Source organism: Melanotaenia boesemani, chromosome 20, assembly GCF_017639745.1.
Source record: "Melanotaenia boesemani isolate fMelBoe1 chromosome 20, fMelBoe1.pri, whole genome shotgun sequence".
Classification (NCBI taxonomy): domain Eukaryota; kingdom Metazoa; phylum Chordata; class Actinopteri; order Atheriniformes; family Melanotaeniidae; genus Melanotaenia; species Melanotaenia boesemani.
In genome coordinates, this window is record NC_055701.1 from 30,184,051 (window position 1) to 30,210,043 (window position 25,993).

At 40.4% G+C, this 25,993-nt stretch overlaps 1 protein-coding gene across 1 annotated transcript in view; it reads left to right on the top strand.

The window, feature by feature from the left end:
• The first annotated feature begins 303 nt into the window (after window positions 1–303).
• The window catches only part of kcnh5b (potassium voltage-gated channel, subfamily H (eag-related), member 5b), a 319,850-nt gene continuing 294,160 nt past the window's right edge, over window positions 304–25,993 (top strand). The window contains exon 1 of the mRNA XM_041971541.1: window positions 304–376. Within this exon, the coding sequence (XP_041827475.1) occupies window positions 304–376 (73 nt within the window). The remainder of the gene's footprint in view (window positions 377–25,993) is intronic.

Consider the following 25,993-nt stretch of genomic DNA (forward strand, 5'->3'; position numbering starts at 1 on the left):
TGGTCATCAGCTGCTGGAGTTAGACTTTAAGACACTTTAAAGGACCTGTCAGACTATCTGCACACATTAATGAAATGAGGACGAGGACGGAGCTCCCCGCAGAGGACACGCATGCGTCCTGGCGCTCCAGGCAGGCAGCGGGGCTGCGGCACGCCTCCTCGGCTCAGTGCGCCTCAAGCCGCCCGAGCGCGCAGTTATGATGCGCTTCTCTATCGGTCCGACTGAGAACCAGGGCCAGTCGCGATCACACACCGCCACACATACCGCCAGCGACAGCAGCTCCGGCCGCCCGCCTGCAGCAGGATGCCCGGGGGAAAGAGAGGGCTGGTGGCGCCGCAAAATACTTTTCTGGAGAACATCGTTAGACGTTCAAGTGGTGAGTCCGCGCGCTAAAGAGGGGCTTTTTTGGGGTTTAGCTCCTACGTTTGACTTGGATCTGGACCTTTCTGGAAAATCGTATTGTTTCCTTTTAAAAGGTTTGGAAGGATGTCCAACACAAAGCACTTTGGAGCCTTTTTATGGCTAAATGAAAGTTGGCAGGATTATGGTTTCATGAGGAGAGTTGAACTGACGTGAGATCCTTAGATCCATCAGGATGTGAAAGCATGTGGTTTGAGGAGGAAAGATAAAGAAAACGTTGTGGTGTCAGCTGTTTGTGTTAAAAGGTGTTTATCGGGGACCACGTTACGCACCGCTGCAGGTTATTAGCAGGTAAAAGTTGATTTAGTCATCACGCTGATTAAAAACTGCTCGAGCCAAAAAATTTGGAGCCATCTGATCAATAATCTGTCGAATCAGCCTCTCCCTGAATGTATTAATATTATTATTGGAAGTAATACTGTCTACAGCTGCGTTTCTGTGTGATGAGAAATTAGGCAGGAAGCCTAAAGAATAATTTATTCTGTGTGACTCAGCTTTTTCCATGTATTTATTGATAAATTGAAGTTGTAGCGCATCGGCGGGGTAGGGTCAGGATTCTGGGATGGTTGCTTTCTTTAATCGTCTCTGAGAAGTTGTAGAGAAGTTCAGGCTCGGTGGAGGTGATGGTGTCTGGCTGGACATGAAGTAGACCTTAAACAAGGTTCTGTGTCTGTGTCTGAGCCAGAGAACTGGGTTGCCATGTTTGTCATTCACGAAACTGTTTTATTTTTTTTTCCTCTTTTAAACCAATCATGAAGTCATGTGAAGAAGGAACAGTATCATCCCATAACTTCAGCATGGGCGTTTATAGGATCTTTAAACACTGGGGGCTCGGCCCGGCCGAGACATCTATGACAATTCATCAAATATTTGGATAAATTTAAAGTTATGTAACACTAAAAGGAATGTAAGATGTTTTGTACCAGACATTTTGAGTATGCTTTGATATAATTAGTAAAGGTGTATTTCATCTTGTTAACAGAATGCTGCAGTTCTGGGACAAACCAGCTGTGTCATTTCCTTTCCATTAACCTGAGTTAGTAAATTAAGCTGCTTCTTCAGTCTACCTGCCATCTGTTCCTTAAGAAAAATGTATATGAATACCACTTATCTTTTCATTGTAATTGAATAGGTTATTTGTCAGGAACCATGTCAAGTTAAAGCAACATCAAGAATAAAAAAGATAGAAAAACTAAGAGCATACAAAATAAAACCGAGGGAAAAGATAAACAGACAGAAAATGCTGTATAACGTGTTCTTGTGACAGGAAAGCAAAGCTGATTTGATTCAATACAAAGATACCACCTGAAGAAACATATAAAACTCAAGTATCAACTCAAGATAAACCAGTCTGTAGCAGCTTTTAATCCCAGTATAAACCAGTCTGTAGCAGCTTTTAATCCCAGTATAAACCAGTCTGTAGCAGCTTTTAATCCCAGTATAAACCAGTCTGTAGCAGCTTTTAATCCCAGTATAAACCAGTCTGTAACAGCTTTTAATCCCAGTATAAACCAGTGTGTAGCAGCTTTTAATCCCAGTATAAACCAGTGTGTAGCAGCTTTTGATCCCAGTATAAACCAGTGTGTAGCAGCTTTTAATCCCAGTATAAACCAGTGTGTAGCAGCTTTTGATCCCAGTATAAACCAGTGTTTAGCAGCTTTTAATCCCAGTATAAACCAGCCTGTAGCAGCTTTTAATCCCAGTATAAACCAGTCTGTAGCAGCTTGTAATCCCAGTATAAACCAGTGTGTAGCAGCTTTTAATCCCAGTATAAAACAGTCTGTAGCAGCTTGTAATCCCAGTATAAACCAGTCTGTAGCAGCTTTTAATCCCAGTGTAAAACAGTCTGTAGCAGCTTTTAATCCCAGTATAAACCAGTCTGTAACAGCTTGTAATCCCAGTATAAACCAGTGTGTAGCAGCTTTTGATCCCAGTATAAACCAGTGTGTAGCAGCTTTTAATCCCAGTATAAACCAGTGTGTAGCAGCTTTTGATCCCAGTATAAACCAGTCTGTAGCAGCTTTTAATCCCAGTATAAACCAGCCTGTAGCAGCTTTTAATCCCAGTATAAACCAGTCTGTAGCAGCTTGTAATCCCAGTATAAACCAGTGTGTAGCAGCTTTTAATCCCAGTATAAAACAGTCTGTAGCAGCTTGTAATCCCAGTATAAACCAGTCTGTAGCAGCTTTTAATCCCAGTGTAAAACAGTCTGTAGCAGTTTTTAATCCCAGTATAAACCAGTCTGTAACAGCTTTTAATCCCAGTATAAACCAGCCTGTAGCAGCTTTTAATTCCAATATAAACCAATCTGTAGCAGCTTTTAATCCCAGTATAAACCAGTCTGTAGCAGCTTTTAATCCCAGTATAAACCAGTCTGTAGCAGCTTGTAATCCCAGTATAAAGCAGTCTGTAGCAGCTTTTAATCCCAGTATAAACCAGTCTGTAGCAGCTTTTAATCCCAATATAAACCAATCTGTAGCAACTTTTAATCCCAGTATAAACCAGTCTGTAGCAGCTTTTAATCCCAATATAAACCAATCTGTAGCAGCTTTTAATCCCAGTGTAAACCAGTCTGTAGCAGCTTTTAATCCCATTAAAAACCAGTCTGTAGCAGCTTTTAATCCCAGTATAAACCAGTGTGTAGCAGCTTTTAATCCCAGTATAAACCAGTCTGTAGCAGCTTTTAATCCCAGTATAAACCAGTCTGTAGCAGCTTTTAATCCCGGTATAAACCAGTCTGTAGCAGCTTTTAATCCCGGTATAAACCAGTGTGTAGCAGCTTTTAATCCCAATATAAACCAGTCTGTAGCAGCTTTTAATCCCGGTATAAACCAGTCTGTAGCAGCTTTTAATCCCAGTATAAACCAGTGTGTAGCAGCTTTTAATCCCAGTATAAACCAGTGTGTAGCAGCTTTTAATCCCAGTATAAACCAGTCTGTAGCAGCTTTTAATCCCAGTATAAACCAGTCTGTAGCAGCTTTTAATCCCAGTATAAACCAGTGTGTAGCAGCTTTTGATCACAGCATAAACCAGTCTGTAGCAGCTTTTAATCCCAGTATAAACCAGCCTGTAGCAGCTTGTAATCCCAGTATAAACCAGTCTGTAGCAGCTTTTAATCCCAGTATAAACCAGTCTGTAGCTGCTTTTAATCCCAGTATAAACCAGTGTGTAGCAGCTTTTAATCCCAGTATAAACCAGTGTGTAGCAGCTTTTAATCCCAGTATAAACCAGTCTGTAGCAGCTTGTAATCCCAGTGTAAACCAGTCTGTGGCAGCTTTTAATCCCAGTGTAAAACAGTGTGTAGCAGCTTTTAATCCCAGTATAAACCAGTCTGTAACAGCTTTTAATCCCAGTATAAACCAGTCTGTAGCAGCTTTTAATCCCAATATAAACCAATCTGTAGCAGCTTTTAATCCCAGTATAAACCAGTCTGTAGCAGCTTTTAATCCCAGTATAAACCAGTGTGTAGCAGCTTTTAATCCCAGTATAAACCAGTGTGTAGCAGCTTTTAATCCCGGTATAAACCAGTCTGTAGCAGCTTTTAATCCCGGTATAAACCAGTCTGTATCAGCTTTTAATCCCGGTATAAACCAGTCTGTATCAGCTTTTAATCCCGGTATAAACCAGTCTGTAGCAGCTTTCATTCCCGGTATAAACCAGTCTGTAGCAGCTTTTAATCCCGGTATAAACCAGCCTGTAGCAGCTTTTAATCCCAGTATAAACCAGCCTGTAGCAGCTTTTAATCCCACTATAAACCAGTCTGTAGCAACTTTTAATCCCAGTATAAACCAGTCTGTAGCAGCTTTTAATCCCAATATAAACCAGTCTGTAGCAGCTTTTAATCCCAGTATAAACCAGTCTGTAGCAGCTTTTAATCCCAGTATAAACCAGTGTGTAGCAGCTTTTAATCCCAGTATAAACCAGTGTGTAGCAGCTTTTAATCCCAGTATAAACCAGTGTGTAGCAGCTTTTAATCCCAGTATAAAACAGTCTGTAGCAGCTTGTAATCCCAGTGTAAACCAGTCTGTGGCAGCTTTTAATCCCAGTGTAAAACAGTCTGTAGCAGCTTTTAATCCCAGTATAAACCAGTCTGTAACAGCTTTTAATCCCAGTATAAACCAGTCTGTAGCAACTTTTAATCCCAATATAAACCAATCTGTAGCAGCTTTTAATCCCAGTATAAACCAGTCTGTAGCAGCTTTTAATCCCAGTATAAACCAGTGTGTAGCAGCTTTTAATCCCAGTATAAACCAGTGTGTAGCAGCTTTTAATCCCGGTATAAACCAGTCTGTAGCAGCTTTTAATCCCGGTATAAACCAGTCTGTAGCAGTTTTTAATCCCGGTATAAACCAGTCTGTATCAGCTTTCAATCCCGGTATAAACCAGTCTGTAGCAGCTTTCAATCCCGGTATAAACCGGTCTGTAGCAGCTTTTAATCCCGGTATAAACCGGCCTGTAGCAGCTTTTAATCCCAGTGTAAACCAGCCTGTAGCAGCTTTTAATCCCACTATAAACCAGTCTGTAGCAACTTTTAATCCCAGTATAAACCAGTCTGTAGCAGCTTTTAATCACAATATAAACCAGTCTGTAGCAGCTTTTAATCCCGGTATAAACCAGTCTGTAGCAGCTTTTAATCCCAGTATAAACCAGTCTGTAGCAGCTTTTAATCCCAGTATAAACCAGTGTGTAGCAGCTTTTAATCCCAGTATAAACCAGTGTGTAGCAGCTTTTAATCCCAGTATAAACCAGTCTGTAGCAGCTTTTAATCCCAGTATAAACCAGTCTGTAGCAGCTTTTAATCCCAGTATAAACTAGTCTGTAGCAGCTTTTAATCCCAGTATAAACCAGTGTGTAGCAGCTTTTAATCCCAATATAAACCAGTCTGTAGCAGCTTTTAATCCCAGTATAAACCAGTCTGTAGCAGCTTTTAATCCCAGTATAAACCAGTCTGTAGCAGCTTTTAATCCCAGTATAAACCAGTCTGTAGCAGCTTTTAATCCCAATATAAACCAGTCTGTAGCAGCTTTTAATCCCGGTATAAACCAGTCTGTAGCAGCTTTTAATCCCGGTATAAACCAGTGTGTAGCAGCTTTTAATCCAAGTATAAACCAGTCTGTAGCAGCTTTTAATCCCAGTATAAACCAGTGTGTAGCAGGTTTTAATCCCAGTATAAACCAGTCTGTAGCAGCTTTTAATCCCAGTATAAACCAGTCTGTAGCAGCTTTTAATCCCAGTATAAACCAGTGTGTAGCAGCTTTTAATCCCATTATAAACCAGTCTGTAGCAGCTTTTAATCCCAGTATAAACCAGTGTGGCAGCTTTTAATGCCAGTATAAACCAGCCTGTAGCAGCTTTTAATCCCACTATAAACCAGTCTGTAGCAACTTTTAATCCCAGTATAAACCAGTCTGTAGCAGCTTTTAATCCCAATATAAACCAGTCTGTAGCAGCTTTTAATCCCGGTATAAACCAGTGTGTAGCAGCTTTTAATCCCAGTATAAACCAGTGTGTAGCAGCTTTTAATCCCAGTATAAACCAGTCTGTAGCAGCTTTTAATGCCAGTATAAACCAGTCTGTAGCAGCTTTTAATCCCAGTATAAACTAGTCTGTAGCAGCTTTTAATCCCAGTATAAACCAGTGTGTAGCAGCTTTTAATCCCAGTATAAACCAGTCTGTAGCAGCTTTTAATCCCAGTATAAACCAGTCTGTAGCAGCTTTTGATCCCAATATAAACCAGTCTGTAGCAGCTTTTAATCCCGGTATAAACCAGTCTGTAGCAGCTTTTAATCCCAATATAAACCAGTCTGTAGCAGCTTTTAATCCCAATATAAACCAGCGTGTAGCAGCTTTTAATCCCAGTACAAACCAGTGTGTAGCAGCTTTTAATCCCAGTATAAACCAGTCTGTAGCAGCTTTTAATTCCAATAAAAAACCAGCCTGTAGCAGCTTTAAATTACAGTATAAACCAGTCTGTAGCAGCTTTTAATCCCAGTATAAACCAGCCTGTAGCAGCTTTTAATCCCAGTATAAACCAGTCTGCTGCAGCTTGTAATCCCAGTATAAAATAGTCTGTAGCAGCTTTTAATCCCAGTATAAACCAGTGTCTAGCAGCTTTTAATCCCAGTATAAACCAGTCTGTAGCAGCTTTTAATCCCAATATAAACCAGTCTGTAGCAGCTTTTAATCCCGGTATAAACCAGTCTGTAGCAGCTTTTAATCCCAGTACAAAGCAGTCTGTAACAGCTTTTAATTCCAATAAAAAACCAGCCTGTAGCAGCTTTAAATCACAGTATAAACCAGTCTGTAGCAGCTTTTAATCCCAGTATAAACCAGCCTGTAGCAGCTTTTAATCCCAGTATAAAATAGTCTGTAGCAGCTTTTAATCCCAGTATAAACCAGTGTGTAGCAGCTTTTAATCCCAGTATAAACCAGCCTGTAGCAACTTTTAATCCCAGTATAAACCAGTCTGTAGCAGCTTTTAATCCCAGTATAAACCAGTGTGTAGCAGCTTTTAATCCCAGTATAAACCAGTGTGTAGCAGCTTTTAATCCCAGTATAAAACAGTCTGTAGCAGCTTGTAATCCCAGTGTAAACCAGTCTGTAACAGCTTTTAATCCGAGTGTAAAACAGTCTGTAGCAGCTTTTAATCCCAGTATAAACCAGTCTGTAACAGCTTTTAATCCCAGTATAAACCAGTCTGTAGCAGTTTTTAATCCCGGTATAAACCAGTCTGTAGCAGCTTTTAATCCCGGTATAAACCAGTCTGTAGCAGCTTTTAATCCCGGTATAAACCAGTCTGTAGCAGCTTTTAATCCCGGTATAAACCAGCCTGTAGCAGCTTGTAATCCCAGTATAAAACAGTCTGTAGCAGCTTGTAATCCCAGTGTAAACCAGTCTGTAACAGCTTTTAATCCGAGTGTAAAACAGTCTGTAGCAGCTTTTAATCCCAGTATAAACCAGTCTGTAACAGCTTTTAATCCCAGTATAAACCAGTCTGTAGCAGCTTTTAATCCCGGTATAAACCAGTCTGTAGCAGCTTTTAATCCCGGTATAAACCAGTCTGTAGCAGCTTTTAATCCCGGTATAAACCAGTCTGTAGCAGCTTTTAATCCCGGTATAAACCAGTCTGTAGCAACTTTTAATCCCGGTATAAACCAGTGTGTAGCAGCTTTTAATCCCAGTATAAACCAGTGTGTAGCAGCTTTTAATCCCAGTATAAACCAGTCTGTAGCAGCTTGTAATCCCAGTGTAAACCAGTCTGTAACAGCTTTTAATCCGAGTGTAAAACAGTCTGTAGCAGCTTTTAATCCCAGTATAAACCAGTCTGTAACAGCTTTTAATCCCAGTATAAACCAGTCTGTAGCAGCTTTTAATCCCGGTATAAACCAGTCTGTAGCAGCTTTTAATCCCAGTATAAACCAGTCTGTAGCAGCTTTTAATCCCGGTATAAACCAGTCTGTAGCAGCTTTTAATCCCGGTATAAACCAGCCTGTAGCAGCTTGTAATCCCAGTATAAAACAGTCTGTAGCAGCTTGTAATCCCAGTGTAAACCAGTCTGTAACAGCTTTTAATCCGAGTGTAAAACAGTCTGTAGCAGCTTTTAATCCCAGTATAAACCAGTCTGTAGCAGCTTTTAATCCCGGTATAAACCAGTCTGTAGCAGCTTTTAATTCCGGTATAAACCAGTCTGTAGCAGCTTTTAATCCCGGTATAAACCAGTCTGTAGCAGCTTTTAATCCCGGTATAAACCAGTCTGTAGCAGCTTTTAATCCCGGTATAAACCAGTGTGTAGCAGCTTTTAATCCCAGTATAAACCAGTGTGTAGCAGCTTTTAATCCCAGTATAAACCAGTCTGTAGCAGCTTGTAATCCCAGTGTAAACCAGTCTGTAACAGCTTTTAATCCGAGTGTAAAACAGTCTGTAGCAGCTTTTAATCCCAGTATAAACCAGTCTGTAACAGCTTTTAATCCCAGTATAAACCAGTCTGTAGCAGCTTTTAATCCCGGTATAAACCAGTCTGTAGCAGCTTTTAATCCCAGTATAAACCAGTCTGTAGCAGCTTTTAATCCCGGTATAAACCAGTCTGTAGCAGCTTTTAATCCCGGTATAAACCAGCATGTAGCAGCTTGTAATCCCAGTATAAAACAGTCTGTAGCAGCTTGTAATCCCAGTGTAAACCAGTCTGTAACAGCTTTTAATCCGAGTGTAAAACAGTCTGTAGCAGCTTTTAATCCCAGTATAAACCAGTCTGTAGCAGCTTTTAATCCCAGTATAAACCAGTCTGTAGCAGCTTTTAATCCCGGTATAAACCAGTCTGTAGCAGCTTTTAATCCCGGTATAAACCAGTCTGTAGCAGCTTTTAATCCCGGTATAAACCAGTCTGTAGCAGCTTTTAATCCCGGTATAAACCAGTCTGTAGCAGCTTTTAATCCCGGTATAAACCAGTCTGTAGCAGCTTTTAATCCCGGTATAAACCAGTGTGTAGCAGCTTTTAATCCCAGTATAAACCAGTCTGTAGCAGCTTTTAATCCCAGTGTAAACCAGTCTGTAGCAGCTTTTAATCCCAGTATAAACCAGTGTGTAGCAGCTTTTGATCCCAGTATAAACCAGTCTGGAGCAGCTTTTAATCCCAGTATAAACCAGCCTGTAGCAGCTTGTAATCCCAGTATAAACCAGTCTGTAGCAGCTTGTAATCCCAGTATAAACCAGTCTGTAGCAGCTTGTAATCCCAGTATAAACCAGTCTGTAGCAGCTTTTAATCCCAGTATAAACCAGTGTGTAGCAGCTTTTAATCCCAGTATAAACCAGTCTGTAGCAGCTTGTAATCCCAGTATAAACCAGTCTGTAGCAGCTTGTAATCCCAGTATAAAACAGTCTGTAGCAGCTTGTAATCCCAGTGTAAACCAGTCTGTAACAGCTTTTAATCCGAGTGTAAAACAGTCTGTAGCAGCTTTTAATCCCAGTATAAACCAGTCTGTAGCAGCTTTTAATCCCAGTATAAACCAGTCTGTAGCAGCTTTTAATCCCGGTATAAACCAGTCTGTAGCAGCTTTTAATCCCGGTATAAACCAGTCTGTAGCAGCTTTTAATCCCGGTATAAACCAGTCTGTAGCAGCTTTTAATCCCGGTATAAACCAGTCTGTAGCAGCTTTTAATCCCGGTATAAACCAGTCTGTAGCAGCTTTTAATCCCGGTATAAACCAGTGTGTAGCAGCTTTTAATCCCAGTATAAACCAGTCTGTAGCAGCTTTTAATCCCAGTGTAAACCAGTCTGTAGCAGCTTTTAATCCCAGTATAAACCAGTGTGTAGCAGCTTTTGATCCCAGTATAAACCAGTCTGGAGCAGCTTTTAATCCCAGTATAAACCAGCCTGTAGCAGCTTGTAATCCCAGTATAAACCAGTCTGTAGCAGCTTGTAATCCCAGTATAAACCAGTCTGTAGCAGCTTGTAATCCCAGTATAAACCAGTCTGTAGCAGCTTTTAATCCCAGTATAAACCAGTGTGTAGCAGCTTTTAATCCCAGTATAAAACAGTCTGTAGCAGCTTGTAATCCCAGTGTAAACCGGTCTGTAGCAGCTTTTAATCCCAGTATAAACCAGTCTGTAGCAGCTTTTAATCCCAATATAAACCAATCTGTAGCAGCTTTTAATCCCGGTATAAACCAGTCTGTAGCAGCTTTTAATCCCGGTATAAACCAGTCTGTAGCAGCTTTTAATCCCGGTATAAACCAGTCTGTAGCAGCTTTTAATCGCGGTATAAACCAGTCTGTAGCAGCTTTTAATCCCGGTATAAACCAGTCTGTAGCAGCTTTTAATCCCAATATAAACCAGTCTGTAGCAGCTTTTAATCCCAGTATAAACCAGTCTGTAGCAGCTTTTAATCCCAGTATAAACCAGTGTGTAGCAGCTTTTAATCCCAGTATAAACCAGTGTATAGCAGTTTTTAATCCCAGTATAAACCAGTGTGTAGCAGCTTTTAATCCCAGTATAAAACAGTCTGTAGCAGCTTGTAATCCCAGTGTAAACCAGTCTGTGGCAGCTTTTAATCCCAGTGTAAAACAGTCTGTAGCAGCTTTTAATCCCAGTATAAACCAGTCTGTAACAGCTTTTAATCCCAGTATAAACCAGTCTGTAGCAACTTTTAATCCCAATATAAACCAATCTGTAGCAGCTTTTAATCCCAGTATAAACCAGTCTGTAGCAGCTTTTAATCCCAGTATAAACCAGTGTGTAGCAGCTTTTAATCCCAGTATAAACCAGTGTGTAGCAGCTTTTAATCCCGGTATAAACCAGTCTGTAGCAGCTTTTAATCCCGGTATAAACCAGTCTGTAGTAGTTTTTAATCCCGGTATAAACCAGTCTGTATCAGCTTTCAATCCCGGTATAAACCAGTCTGTAGCAGCTTTCAATCCCGGTATAAACCAGTCTGTAGCAGCTTTTAATCCCAGTGTAAACCAGCCTGTAGCAGCTTTTAATCCCACTATAAACCAGTCTGTAGCAACTTTTAATCCCAGTATAAACCAGTGTGTAGCAGCTTTTAATCCCAGTATAAACCAGTCTGTAGCAGCTTGTAATCCCAGTGTAAACCAGTCTGTAACAGCTTTTAATCCGAGTGTAAAACAGTCTGTAGCAGCTTTTAATCCCAGTATAAACCAGTCTGTAACAGCTTTTAATCCCAGTATAAACCAGTCTGTAGCAGCTTTTAATCCCGGTATAAACCAGTCTGTAGCAGCTTTTAATCCCAGTATAAACCAGTCTGTAGCAGCTTTTAATCCCGGTATAAACCAGTCTGTAGCAGCTTTTAATCCCGGTATAAACCAGCCTGTAGCAGCTTGTATTCCCAGTATAAAACAGTCTGTAGCAGCTTGTAATCCCAGTGTAAACCAGTCTGTAACAGCTTTTAATCCCGAGTGTAAAACAGTCTGTAGCAGCTTTTAATCCCAGTATAAACCAGTCTGTAACAGCTTTTAATCCCAGTATAAACCAGTCTGTAGCAGCTTTTAATCCCGGTATAAACCAGTCTGTAGCAGCTTTTAATCCCGGTATAAACCAGTCTGTAGCAGCTTTTAATCCCGGTATAAACCAGTCTGTAGCAGCTTTTAATCCCGGTATAAACCAGTCTGTAGCAGCTTTTAATCCCAGTATAAACCAGTGTGTAGCAGCTTTTAATCCCAGTATAAACCAGTCTGTAGCAGCTTTTAATCCCAGTGTAAACCAGTCTGTAGCAGCTTTTAATCCCAGTATAAACCAGTGTGTAGCAGCTTTTGATCCCAGTATAAACCAGTCTGGAGCAGCTTTTAATCCCAGTATAAACCAGCCTGTAGCAGCTTGTAATCCCAGTATAAACCAGTCTGTAGCAGCTTGTAATCCCAGTATAAACCAGTCTGTAGCAGCTTGTAATCCCAGTATAAACCAGTCTGTAGCAGCTTTTAATCCCAGTATAAACCAGTGTGTAGCAGCTTTTAATCCCAGTATAAAACAGTCTGTAGCAGCTTGTAATCCCAGTGTAAACCGGTCTGTAGCAGCTTTTAATCCCAGTATAAACCAGTCTGTAGCAGCTTTTAATCCCAATATAAACCAATCTGTAGCAGCTTTTAATCCCGGTATAAACCAGTCTGTAGCAGCTTTTAATCCCGGTATAAACCAGTCTGTAGCAGCTTTTAATCCCGGTATAAACCAGTCTGTAGCAGCTTTTAATCGCGGTATAAACCAGTCTGTAGCAGCTTTTAATCCCGGTATAAACCAGTCTGTAGCAGCTTTTAATCCCAATATAAACCAGTCTGTAGCAGCTTTTAATCCCAGTATAAACCAGTCTGTAGCAGCTTTTAATCCCAGTATAAACCAGTGTGTAGCAGCTTTTAATCCCAGTATAAACCAGTGTGTAGCAGTTTTTAATCCCAGTATAAACCAGTGTGTAGCAGCTTTTAATCCCAGTATAAAACAGTCTGTAGCAGCTTGTAATCCCAGTGTAAACCAGTCTGTGGCAGCTTTTAATCCCAGTGTAAAACAGTCTGTAGCAGCTTTTAATCCCAGTATAAACCAGTGTGTAGCAGCTTTTAATCCCAGTATAAACCAGTCTGTAGCAGCTTTTAATCCCAGTATAAACCAGTCTGTAGCAGCTTTTAATCCCGGTATAAACCAGTCTGTAGCAGCTTTTAATCCCGGTATAAACCAGTCTGTAGCAGCTTTTAATCCCGGTATAAACCAGTCTGTAGCAGCTTTTAATCCCGGTATAAACCAGTCTGTAGCAGCTTTTAATCCCGGTATAAACCAGTCTGTAGCAGCTTTTAATCCCGGTATAAACCAGTGTGTAGCAGCTTTTAATCCCAGTATAAACCAGTCTGTAGCAGCTTTTAATCCCAGTGTAAACCAGTCTGTAGCAGCTTTTAATCCCAGTATAAACCAGTGTGTAGCAGCTTTTGATCCCAGTATAAACCAGTCTGGAGCAGCTTTTAATCCCAGTATAAACCAGCCTGTAGCAGCTTGTAATCCCAGTATAAACCAGTCTGTAGCAGCTTGTAATCCCAGTATAAACCAGTCTGTAGCAGCTTGTAATCCCAGTATAAACCAGTCTGTAGCAGCTTTTAATCCCAGTATAAACCAGTGTGTAGCAGCTTTTAATCCCAGTATAAACCAGTCTGTAGCAGCTTGTAATCCCAGTATAAACCAGTCTGTAGCAGCTTGTAATCCCAGTATAAAACAGTCTGTAGCAGCTTGTAATCCCAGTGTAAACCAGTCTGTAACAGCTTTTAATCCGAGTGTAAAACAGTCTGTAGCAGCTTTTAATCCCAGTATAAACCAGTCTGTAGCAGCTTTTAATCCCAGTATAAACCAGTCTGTAGCAGCTTTTAATCCCGGTATAAACCAGTCTGTAGCAGCTTTTAATCCCGGTATAAACCAGTCTGTAGCAGCTTTTAATCCCGGTATAAACCAGTCTGTAGCAGCTTTTAATCCCGGTATAAACCAGTCTGTAGCAGCTTTTAATCCCGGTATAAACCAGTCTGTAGCAGCTTTTAATCCCGGTATAAACCAGTGTGTAGCAGCTTTTAATCCCAGTATAAACCAGTCTGTAGCAGCTTTTAATCCCAGTATAAACCAGTCTGTAGCAGCTTTTAATCCCAGTATAAACCAGTGTGTAGCAGCTTTTGATCCCAGTATAAACCAGTCTGGAGCAGCTTTTAATCCCAGTATAAACCAGCCTGTAGCAGCTTGTAATCCCAGTATAAACCAGTCTGTAGCAGCTTGTAATCCCAGTATAAACCAGTCTGTAGCAGCTTGTAATCCCAGTATAAACCAGTCTGTAGCAGCTTTTAATCCCAGTATAAACCAGTGTGTAGCAGCTTTTAATCCCAGTATAAAACAGTCTGTAGCAGCTTGTAATCCCAGTGTAAACCGGTCTGTAGCAGCTTTTAATCCCAGTATAAACCAGTCTGTAGCAGCTTTTAATCCCAATATAAACCAATCTGTAGCAGCTTTTAATCCCGGTATAAACCAGTCTGTAGCAGCTTTTAATCCCGGTATAAACCAGTCTGTAGCAGCTTTTAATCCCGGTATAAACCAGTCTGTAGCAGCTTTTAATCGCGGTATAAACCAGTCTGTAGCAGCTTTTAATCCCGGTATAAACCAGTCTGTAGCAGCTTTTAATCCCAATATAAACCAGTCTGTAGCAGCTTTTAATCCCAGTATAAACCAGTCTGTAGCAGCTTTTAATCCCAGTATAAACCAGTGTGTAGCAGCTTTTAATTACCATTATAAACCAGTCTGTAGCAGTTTTTAATCCCAGTATAAACCAGTGTGTAGCAGCTTTTAATCCCAGTATAAAACAGTCTGTAGCAGCTTGTAATCCCAGTGTAAACCAGTCTGTGGCAGCTTTTAATCCCAGAGTAAAACAGTCTGTAGCAGCTTTTAATCCCAGTATAAACCAGTCTGTAACAGCTTTTAATCCCAGTATAAACCAGTCTGTAGCAACTTTTAATCCCAATATAAACCAATCTGTAGCAGCTTTTAATCCCAGTATAAACCAGTCTGTAGCAGCTTTTAATCCCAGTATAAACCAGTGTGTAGCAGCTTTTAATCCCAGTATAAACCAGTGTGTAGCAGCTTTTAATCCCGGTATAAACCAGTCTGTAGCAGCTTTTAATCCCGGTATAAACCAGTCTGTAGTAGTTTTTAATCCCGGTATAAACCAGTCTGTATCAGCTTTCAATCCCGGTATAAACCAGTCTGTAGCAGCTTTCAATCCCGGTATAAACCAGTCTGTAGCAGCTTTTAATCCCAGTGTAAACCAGCCTGTAGCAGCTTTTAATCCCACTATAAACCAGTCTGTAGCAACTTTTAATCCCAGTATAAACCAGTGTGTAGCAGCTTTTAATCCCAGTATAAACCAGTCTGTAGCAGCTTGTAATCCCAGTGTAAACCAGTCTGTAACAGCTTTTAATCCGAGTGTAAAACAGTCTGTAGCAGCTTTTAATCCCAGTATAAACCAGTCTGTAACAGCTTTTAATCCCAGTATAAACCAGTCTGTAGCAGCTTTTAATCCCGGTATAAACCAGTCTGTAGCAGCTTTTAATCCCAGTATAAACCAGTCTGTAGCAGCTTTTAATCCCGGTATAAACCAGTCTGTAGCAGCTTTTAATCCCGGTATAAACCAGCCTGTAGCAGCTTGTAATCCCAGTATAAAACAGTCTGTAGCAGCTTGTAATCCCAGTGTAAACCAGTCTGTAACAGCTTTTAATCCGAGTGTAAAACAGTCTGTAGCAGCTTTTAATCCCAGTATAAACCAGTCTGTAACAGCTTTTAATCCCAGTATAAACCAGTCTGTAGCAGCTTTTAATCCCGGTATAAACCAGTCTGTAGCAGCTTTTAATCCCGGTATAAACCAGTCTGTAGCAGCTTTTAATCCCGGTATAAACCAGTCTGTAGCAGCTTTTAATCCCGGTATAAACCAGTCTGTAGCAGCTTTTAATCCCAGTATAAACCAGTGTGTAGCAGCTTTTAATCCCAGTATAAACCAGTCTGTAGCAGCTTTTAATCCCAGTGTAAACCAGTCTGTAGCAGCTTTTAATCCCAGTATAAACCAGTGTGTAGCAGCTTTTGATCCCAGTATAAACCAGTCTGGAGCAGCTTTTAATCCCAGTATAAACCAGCCTGTAGCAGCTTGTAATCCCAGTATAAACCAGTCTGTAGCAGCTTGTAATCCCAGTATAAACCAGTCTGTAGCAGCTTGTAATCCCAGTATAAACCAGTCTGTAGCAGCTTTTAATCCCAGTATAAACCAGTGTGTAGCAGCTTTTAATCCCAGTATAAAACAGTCTGTAGCAGCTTGTAATCCCAGTGTAAACCGGTCTGTAGCAGCTTTTAATCCCAGTATAAACCAGTCTGTAGCAGCTTTTAATCCCAATATAAACCAATCTGTAGCAGCTTTTAATCCCGGTATAAACCAGTCTGTAGCAGCTTTTAATCCCGGTATAAACCAGTCTGTAGCAGCTTTTAATCCCGGTATAAACCAGTCTGTAGCAGCTTTTAATCGCGGTATAAACCAGTCTGTAGCAGCTTTTAATCCCGGTATAAACCAGTCTGTAGCAGCTTTTAATCCCAATATAAACCAGTCTGTAGCAGCTTTTAATCCCAGTATAAACCAGTCTGTAGCAGCTTTTAATCCCAGTATAAACCAGTGTGTAGCAGCTTTTAATCCCAGTATAAACCAGTGTGTAGCAGTTTTTAATCCCAGTATAAACCAGTGTGTAGCAGCTTTTAATCCCAGTATAAAACAGTCTGTAGCAGCTTGTAATCCCAGTGTAAACCAGTCTGTGGCAGCTTTTAATCCCAGTGTAAACCAGTCTGTAGCAGCTTTTAATCCCAGTATAAACCAGTGTGTAGCAGCTTTTAATCCCAGTATAAACCAGTGTGTAGCAGCTTTTAATCCCGGTATAAACCAGTCTGTAGCAGCTTTTAATCCCGGTATAAACCAGTCTGTAGCAGTTTTTAATCCCGGTATAAACCAGTCTGTATCAGCTTTCAATCCCGGTATAAACCAGTCTGTAGCAGCTTTCAATCCCGGTATAAACCAGTCTGTAGCAGCTTTTAATCCCAGTGTAAACCAGCCTGTAGCAGCTTTTAATCCCACTATAAACCAGTCTGTAGCAGCTTTTAATCCCAATATAAACCAGTCTGTAGCAGCTTTTAATCCCGGTATAAACCAGTCTGTAGCAGCTTTTAATCCCAGTATAAACCAGTCTGTAGCAGCTTTTAATCCCAGTATAAACCAGTGTGTAGCAGCTTTTAATCCCAGTATAAACCAGTGTGTAGCAGCTTTTAATCCCAGTATAAACCAGTCTGTAGCAGCTTTTAATCCCAGTATAAACCAGTCTGTAGCAGCTTTTAATCCCAGTATAAACTAGTCTGTAGCAGCTTTTAATCCCAGTATAAACCAGTGTGTAGCAGCTTTTAATCCCAATATAAACCAGTCTGTAGCAGCTTTTAATCCCAGTATAAACCAGTCTGTAGCAGCTTTTAATCCCAGTATAAACCAGTCTGTAGCAGCTTTTAATCCCAGTATAAACCAGTCTGTAGCAGCTTTTAATCCCAATATAAACCAGTCTGTAGCAGCTTTTAATCCCGGTATAAACCAGTCTGTAGCAGCTTTTAATCCCAATATAAACCAGTCTGTAGCAGCTTTTAATCCCAATATAAACCAGTGTGTAGCAGCTTTTAATCCCAGTATAAACCAGTCTGTAGCAGCTTTTAATCCCAGTATAAACCAGTGTGTAGCAGCTTTTAAATCACAGTATAAACCAGTCTGTAGCAGCTTTTAATCCCAGTATAAACCAGCCTGTAGCAGCTTTTAATCCCAGTATAAAATAGTCTGTAGCAGCTTTTAATCCCAGTATAAACCAGTGTGTAGCAGCTTTTAATCCCAGTATAAACCAGCCTGTAGCAGCTTTTAATCCCAGTATAAACCAGTCTGTAGCAGCTTTTAATCCCAGTATAAACCAGTGTGTAGCAGCTTTTAATCCCAGTATAAACCAGTGTGTAGCAGCTTTTAATCCCAGTATAAAACAGTCTGTAGCAGCTTGTAATCCCAGTGTAAACCAGTCTGTAACAGCTTTTAATCCGAGTGTAAAACAGTCTGTAGCAGCTTTTAATCCCAGTATAAACCAGTCTGTAGCAGCTTTTAATCCCAGTACAAAGCAGTCTGTAACAGCTTTTAATTCCAATAAAAAACCAGCCTGTAGCAGCTTTAAATCACAGTACAAACCAGTCTGTAGCAGCTTTTAATCCCAGTATAAACCAGCCTGTAGCAGCTTTTAATCCCAGTATAAACCAGCCTGTAGCAGCTTTTAATCCCAGTATAAAATAGTCTGTAGCAGCTTTTAATCCCAGTATAAACCAGTGTGTAGTAGCTTTTAATCCCAGTATAAACCAGCCTGTAGCAGCTTTTAATCCCAGTATAAACCAGTCTGTAGCAGCTTTTAATCCCAGTATAAACCAGTGTGTAGCAGCTTTTAATCCCAGTATAAACCAGTGCGTAGCAGCTTTTAATCCCAGTATAAAACAGTCTGTAGCAGCTTGTAATCCCAGTGTAAACCAGTCTGTAACAGCTTTTAATCCGAGTGTAAAACAGTCTGTAGCAGCTTTTAATCCCAGTATAAACCAGTCTGTAACAGCTTTTAATCCCAGTATAAACCAGTCTGTAGCAGCTTTTAATCCCAGTATAAACCAGTCTGTAGCAGCTTTTAATCCCGGTATAAACCAGTCTGTAGCAGCTTTTAATCCCGGTATAAACCAGTCTGTAGCAGCTTTTAATCCCGGTATAAACCAGCCTGTAGCAGCTTGTAATCCCAGTATAAAACAGTCTGTAGCAGCTTGTAATCCCAGTGTAAACCAGTCTGTAACAGCTTTTAATCCGAGTGTAAAACAGTCTGTAGCAGCTTTTAATCCCAGTATAAACCAGTCTGTAACAGCTTTTAATCCCAGTATAAACCAGTCTGTAGCAGCTTTTAATCCCGGTATAAACCAGTCTGTAGCAGCTTTTAATCCCGGTATAAACCAGTCTGTAGCAGCTTTTAATCCCGGTATAAACCAGTCTGTAGCAGCTTTTAATCCCGGTATAAACCAGTCTGTAGCAGCTTTTAATCCCGGTATAAACCAGTGTGTAGCAGCTTTTAATCCCAGTATAAACCAGTGTGTAGCAGCTTTTAATCCCAGTATAAACCAGTCTGTAGCAGCTTGTAATCCCAGTGTAAACCAGTCTGTAACAGCTTTTAATCCGAGTGTAAAACAGTCTGTAGCAGCTTTTAATCCCAGTATAAACCAGTCTGTAACAGCTTTTAATCCCAGTATAAAACAGTCTGTAGCAGCTTTTAATCCCGGTATAAACCAGTCTGTAGCAGCTTTTAATCCCGGTATAAACCAGTCTGTAGCAGCTTTTAATCCCGGTATAAACCAGTCTGTAGCAGCTTTTAATCCCGGTATAAACCAGCCTGTAGCAGCTTGTAATCCCAGTATAAAACAGTCTGTAGCAGCTTGTAATCCCAGTGTAAACCAGTCTGTAACAGCTTTTAATCCGAGTGTAAAACAGTCTGTAGCAGCTTTTAATCCCAGTATAAACCAGTCTGTAACAGCTTTTAATCCCAGTATAAACCAGTCTGTAGCAGCTTTTAATCCCGGTATAAACCAGTCTGTAGCAGCTTTTAATCCCGGTATAAACCAGTCTGTAGCAGCTTTTAATCCCGGTATAAACCAGTCTGTAGCAGCTTTTAATCCCGGTATAAACCAGTCTGTAGCAGCTTTTAATCCAGGTATAAACCAGTGTGTAGCAGCTTTTAATCCAGGTATAAACCAGTGTGTAGCAGCTTTTAATCCCAGTATAAACCAGTGTGTAGCAGCTTTTAATCCCAGTATAAAACAGTCTGTAGCAGCTTGTAATCCCAGTGTAAACCAGTCTGTAACAGCTTTTAATCCGAGTGTAAAACAGTCTGTAGCAGCTTTTAATCCCAGTATAAACCAGTCTGTAACAGCTTTTAATCCCAGTATAAACCAGTCTGTAGCAGCTTTTAATCCCGGTATAAACCAGTCTGTAGCAGCTTTTAATCCCAGTATAAACCAGTGTGTAGCAGCTTTTAATCCCAGTATAAACCAGTGTGTAGCAGCTTTTAATCCCAGTATAAACCAGTCTGTAGCAGCTTTTAATCCCAGTATAAACCAGTCTGTAGCAGCTTTTAATCCCAGTATAAACTAGTCTGTAGCAGCTTTTAATCCCAGTATAAACCAGTGTGTAGCAGCTTTTAATCCCAATATAAACCAGTCTGTAGCAGCTTTTAATCCCAGTATAAACCAGTCTGTAGCAGCTTTTAATCCCAGTATAAACCAGTCTGTAGCAGCTTTTAATCCCAGTATAAACCAGTCTGTAGCAGCTTTTAATCCCAATATAAACCAGTCTGTAGCAGCTTTTAATCCCGGTATAAACCAGTCTGTAGCAGCTTTTAATCCCAATATAAACCAGTCTGTAGCAGCTTTTAATCCCAATATAAACCAGTGTGTAGCAGCTTTTAATCCCAGTACAAACCAGTCTGTAGCAGCTTTTAATCCCAGTATAAACCAGTGTGTAGCAGCTTTAAATCACAGTATAAACCAGTCTGTAGCAGCTTTTAATCCCAGTATAAACCAGCCTGTAGCAGCTTTTAATCCCAGTATAAAATAGTCTGTAGCAGCTTTTAATCCCAGTATAAACCAGTGTGTAGCAGCTTTTAATCCCAGTATAAACCAGCCTGTAGCAGCTTTTAATCCCAGTATAAACCAGTCTGTAGCAGCTTTTAATCCCAGTATAAACCAGTGTGTAGCAGCTTTTAATCCCAGTATAAACCAGTGTGTAGCAGCTTTTAATCCCAGTATAAAACAGTCTGTAGCAGCTTGTAATCCCAGTGTAAACCAGTCTGTAACAGCTTTTAATCCGAGTGTAAAACAGTCTGTAGCAGCTTTTAATCCCAGTACAAACCAGTCTGTAGCAGCTTTTAATCCCAGTACAAAGCAGTCTGTAACAGCTTTTAATTCCAATAAAAAACCAGCCTGTAGCAGCTTTAAATCACAGTACAAACCAGTCTGTAGCAGCTTTTAATCCCAGTATAAACCAGCCTGTAGCAGCTTTTAATCCCAGTATAAACCAGCCTGTAGCAGCTTTTAATCCCAGTATAAAATAGTCTGTAGCAGCTTTTAATCCCAGTATAAACCAGTGTGTAGTAGCTTTTAATCCCAGTATAAACCAGCCTGTAGCAGCTTTTAATCCCAGTATAAACCAGTCTGTAGCAGCTTTTAATCCCAGTATAAACCAGTGTGTAGCAGCTTTTAATCCCAGTATAAACCAGTGCGTAGCAGCTTTTAATCCCAGTATAAAACAGTCTGTAGCAGCTTGTAATCCCAGTGTAAACCAGTCTGTAACAGCTTTTAATCCGAGTGTAAAACAGTCTGTAGCAGCTTTTAATCCCAGTATAAACCAGTCTGTAGCAGCTTTTAATCCCAGTATAAACCAGTCTGTAGCAGCTTTTAATCCCAGTATAAACCAGTCTGTAGCAGCTTTTAATCCCGGTATAAACCAGTCTGTAGCAGCTTTTAATCCCGGTATAAACCAGTCTGTAGCAGCTTTTAATCCCGGTATAAACCAGCCTGTAGCAGCTTGTAATCCCAGTATAAAACAGTCTGTAGCAGCTTGTAATCCCAGTGTAAACCAGTCTGTAACAGCTTTTAATCCGAGTGTAAAACAGTCTGTAGCAGCTTTTAATCCCAGTATAAACCAGTCTGTAACAGCTTTTAATCCCAGTATAAACCAGTCTGTAGCAGCTTTTAATCCCGGTATAAACCAGTCTGTAGCAGCTTTTAATCCCGGTATAAACCAGTCTGTAGCAGCTTTTAATCCCGGTATAAACCAGTCTGTAGCAGCTTTTAATCCCGGTATAAACCAGTCTGTAGCAGCTTTTAATCCCGGTATAAACCAGTGTGTAGCAGCTTTTAATCCCAGTATAAACCAGTGTGTAGCAGCTTTTAATCCCAGTATAAACCAGTCTGTAGCAGCTTGTAATCCCAGTGTAAACCAGTCTGTAACAGCTTTTAATCCGAGTGTAAAACAGTCTGTAGCAGCTTTTAATCCCAGTATAAACCAGTCTGTAACAGCTTTTAATCCCAGTATAAACCAGTCTGTAGCAGCTTTTAATCCCGGTATAAACCAGTCTGTAGCAGCTTTTAATCCCAGTATAAACCAGTCTGTAGCAGCTTTTAATCCCGGTATAAACCAGTCTGTAGCAGCTTTTAATCCCGGTATAAACCAGCCTGTAGCAGCTTGTAATCCCAGTATAAAACAGTCTGTAGCAGCTTGTAATCCCAGTGTAAACCAGTCTGTAACAGCTTTTAATCCGAGTGTAAAACAGTCTGTAGCAGCTTTTAATCCCAGTATAAACCAGTCTGTAGCAGCTTTTAATCCCAGTATAAACCAGTCTGTAGCAGCTTTTAATCCCGGTATAAACCAGTCTGTAGCAGCTTTTAATCCCGGTATAAACCAGTCTGTAGCAGCTTTTAATCCCGGTATAAACCAGTCTGTAGCAGCTTTTAATCCCGGTATAAACCAGTCTGTAGCAGCTTTTAATCCCAGATATAAACCAGTGTGTAGCAGCTTTTAATCCAGGTATAAACCAGTGTGTAGCAGCTTTTAATCCCAGTATAAACCAGTGTGTAGCAGCTTTTAATCCCAGTATAAAACAGTCTGTAGCAGCTTGTAATCCCAGTGTAAACCAGTCTGTAACAGCTTTTAATCCGAGTGTAAAACAGTCTGTAGCAGCTTTTAATCCCAGTATAAACCAGTCTGTAACAGCTTTTAATCCCAGTATAAACCAGTCTGTAGCAGCTTTTAATCCCGGTATAAACCAGTCTGTAGCAGCTTTTAATCCCAGTATAAACCAGTGTGTAGCAGCTTTTAATCCCAGTATAAACAGTCTGTAGCAGCTTGTAATCCCAGTGTAAACCGGTCTGTAGCAGCTTTTAATCCCAATATAAACCAATCTGTAGCAGCTTTTAATCCCGGTATAAACCAGTCTCTAGCAGCTTTTAATCCCGGTATAAACCAGTCTGTAGCAGCTTTTAATCCCGGTATAAACCAGTCTGTAGCAGCTTTTAATCCCGGTATAAACCAGTCTGTAGCAGCTTTTAATCCCGGTATAAACCAGTCTGTAGCAGCTTTTAATCCCGGTATAAACCAGTGTGTAGCAGCTTTTAATCCCAGTATAAACCAGTCTGTAGCAGCTTTTAATCCCAGTATAAACCAGTCTGTAGCAGCTTGTAATCCCAGTGTAAACCAGTCTGTAACAGCTTTTAATCCGAGTGTAAAACAGTCTGTAGCAGCTTTTAATCCCAGTATAAACCAGTCTGTAACAGCTTTTAATCCCGGTATAAACCAGTCTGTAGCAGCTTTTAATCCCGGTATAAACCAGTCTGTAGCAGCTTTTAATCCCGGTATAAACCAGTCTGTAGCAGCATTTAATCCCGGTATAAACCAGTGTGTAGCAGCTTTTAATCCCAGTATAAACTAGTCTGTAGCAGCTTTTAATCCCAGTATAAACCAGTGTGTAGCAGCTTTTAATCCCAATATAAACCAGTCTGTAGCAGCTTTTAATCCCAGTATAAACCAGTCTGTAGCAGCTTTTAATCCCAGTATAAACCAGTCTGTAGCAGCTTTTAATCCCAGTATAAACCAGTCTGTAGCAGCTTTTAATCCCAATATAAACCAGTCTGTAGCAGCTTTTAATCCCGGTATAAACCAGTCTGTAGCAGCTTTTAATCCCAATATAAACCAGTCTGTAGCAGCTTTTAATCCCAATATAAACCAGTGTGTAGCAGCTTTTAATCCCAGTACAAACCAGTCTGTAGCAGCTTTTAATCCCAGTATAAACCAGTGTGTAGCAGCTTTAAATCACAGTATAAACCAGTCTGTAGCAGCTTTTAATCCCAGTATAAACCAGCCTGTAGCAGCTTTTAATCCCAGTATAAAATAGTCTGTAGCAGCTTTTAATCCCAGTATAAACCAGTGTGTAGCAGCTTTTAATCCCAGTATAAACCAGCCTGTAGCAGCTTTTAATCCCAGTATAAACCAGTCTGTAGCAGCTTTTAATCCCAGTATAAACCAGTGTGTAGCAGCTTTTAATCCCAGTATAAACCAGTGTGTAGCAGCTTTTAATCCCAGTATAAAACAGTCTGTAGCAGCTTGTAATCCCAGTGTAAACCAGTCTGTAACAGCTTTTAATCCGAGTGTAAAACAGTCTGTAGCAGCTTTTAATCCCAGTACAAACCAGTCTGTAGCAGCTTTTAATCCCAGTACAAAGCAGTCTGTAACAGCTTTTAATTCCAATAAAAAACCAGCCTGTAGCAGCTTTAAATCACAGTACAAACCAGTCTGTAGCAGCTTTTAATCCCAGTATAAACCAGCCTGTAGCAGCTTTTAATCCCAGTATAAACCAGCCTGTAGCAGCTTTTAATCCCAGTATAAAATAGTCTGTAGCAGCTTTTAATCCCAGTATAAACCAGTGTGTAGTAGCTTTTAATCCCAGTATAAACCAGCCTGTAGCAGCTTTTAATCCCAGTATAAACCAGTCTGTAGCAGCTTTTAATCCCAGTATAAACCAGTGTGTAGCAGCTTTTAATCCCAGTATAAACCAGTGCGTAGCAGCTTTTAATCCCAGTATAAAACAGTCTGTAGCAGCTTGTAATCCCAGTGTAAACCAGTCTGTAACAGCTTTTAATCCGAGTGTAAAACAGTCTGTAGCAGCTTTTAATCCCAGTATAAACAAGTCTGTAACAGCTTTTAATCCCAGTATAAACCAGTCTGTAGCAGCTTTTAATCCCAGTATAAACCAGTCTGTAGCAGCTTTTAATCCCGGTATAAACCAGTCTGTAGCAGCTTTTAATCCCGGTATAAACCAGTCTGTAGCAGCTTTTAATCCCGGTATAAACCAGCCTGTAGCAGCTTGTAATCCCAGTATAAAACAGTCTGTAGCAGCTTGTAATCCCAGTGTAAACCAGTCTGTAACAGCTTTTAATCCGAGTGTAAAACAGTCTGTAGCAGCTTTTAATCCCAGTATAAACCAGTCTGTAACAGCTTTTAATCCCAGTATAAACCAGTCTGTAGCAGCTTTTAATCCCGGTATAAACCAGTCTGTAGCAGCTTTTAATCCCGGTATAAACCAGTCTGTAGCAGCTTTTAATCCCGGTATAAACCAGTCTGTAGCAGCTTTTAATCCCGGTATAAACCAGTCTGTAGCAGCTTTTAATCCCGGTATAAACCAGTGTGTAGCAGCTTTTAATCCCAGTATAAACCAGTGTGTAGCAGCTTTTAATCCCAGTATAAACCAGTCTGTAGCAGCTTGTAATCCCAGTGTAAACCAGTCTGTAACAGCTTTTAATCCGAGTGTAAAACAGTCTGTAGCAGCTTTTAATCCCAGTATAAACCAGTCTGTAACAGCTTTTAATCCCAGTATAAAACAGTCTGTAGCAGCTTTTAATCCCGGTATAAACCAGTCTGTAGCAGCTTTTAATCCCAGTATAAACCAGTCTGTAGCAGCTTTTAATCCCGGTATAAACCAGTCTGTAGCAGCTTTTAATCCCGGTATAAACCAGCCTGTAGCAGCTTGTAATCCCAGTATAAAACAGTCTGTAGCAGCTTGTAATCCCAGTGTAAACCAGTCTGTAACAGCTTTTAATCCGAGTGTAAAACAGTCTGTAGCAGCTTTTAATCCCAGTATAAACCAGTCTGTAACAGCTTTTAATCCCAGTATAAACCAGTCTGTAGCAGCTTTTAATCCCGGTATAAACCAGTCTGTAGCAGCTTTTAATCCCGGTATAAACCAGTCTGTAGCAGCTTTTAATCCCGGTATAAACCAGTCTGTAGCAGCTTTTAATCCCGGTATAAACCAGTCTGTAGCAGCTTTTAATCCAGGTATAAACCAGTGTGTAGCAGCTTTTAATCCAGGTATAAACCAGTGTGTAGCAGCTTTTAATCCCAGTATAAACCAGTGTGTAGCAGCTTTTAATCCCAGTATAAAACAGTCTGTAGCAGCTTGTAATCCCAGTGTAAACCAGTCTGTAACAGCTTTTAATCCGAGTGTAAAACAGTCTGTAGCAGCTTTTAATCCCAGTATAAACCAGTCTGTAACAGCTTTTAATCCCAGTATAAACCAGTCTGTAGCAGCTTTTAATCCCGGTATAAACCAGTCTGTAGCAGCTTTTAATCCCAGTATAAACCAGTGTGTAGCAGCTTTTAATCCCAGTATAAAACAGTCTGTAGCAGCTTGTAATCCCAGTGTAAACCGGTCTGTAGCAGCTTTTAATCCCAATATAAACCAATCTGTAGCAGCTTTTAATCCCGGTATAAACCAGTCTCTAGCAGCTTTTAATCCCGGTATAAACCAGTCTGTAGCAGCTTTTAATCCCGGTATAAACCAGTCTGTAGCAGCTTTTAATCCCGGTATAAACCAGTCTGTAGCAGCTTTTAATCCCGGTATAAACCAGTCTGTAGCAGCTTTTAATCCCGGTATAA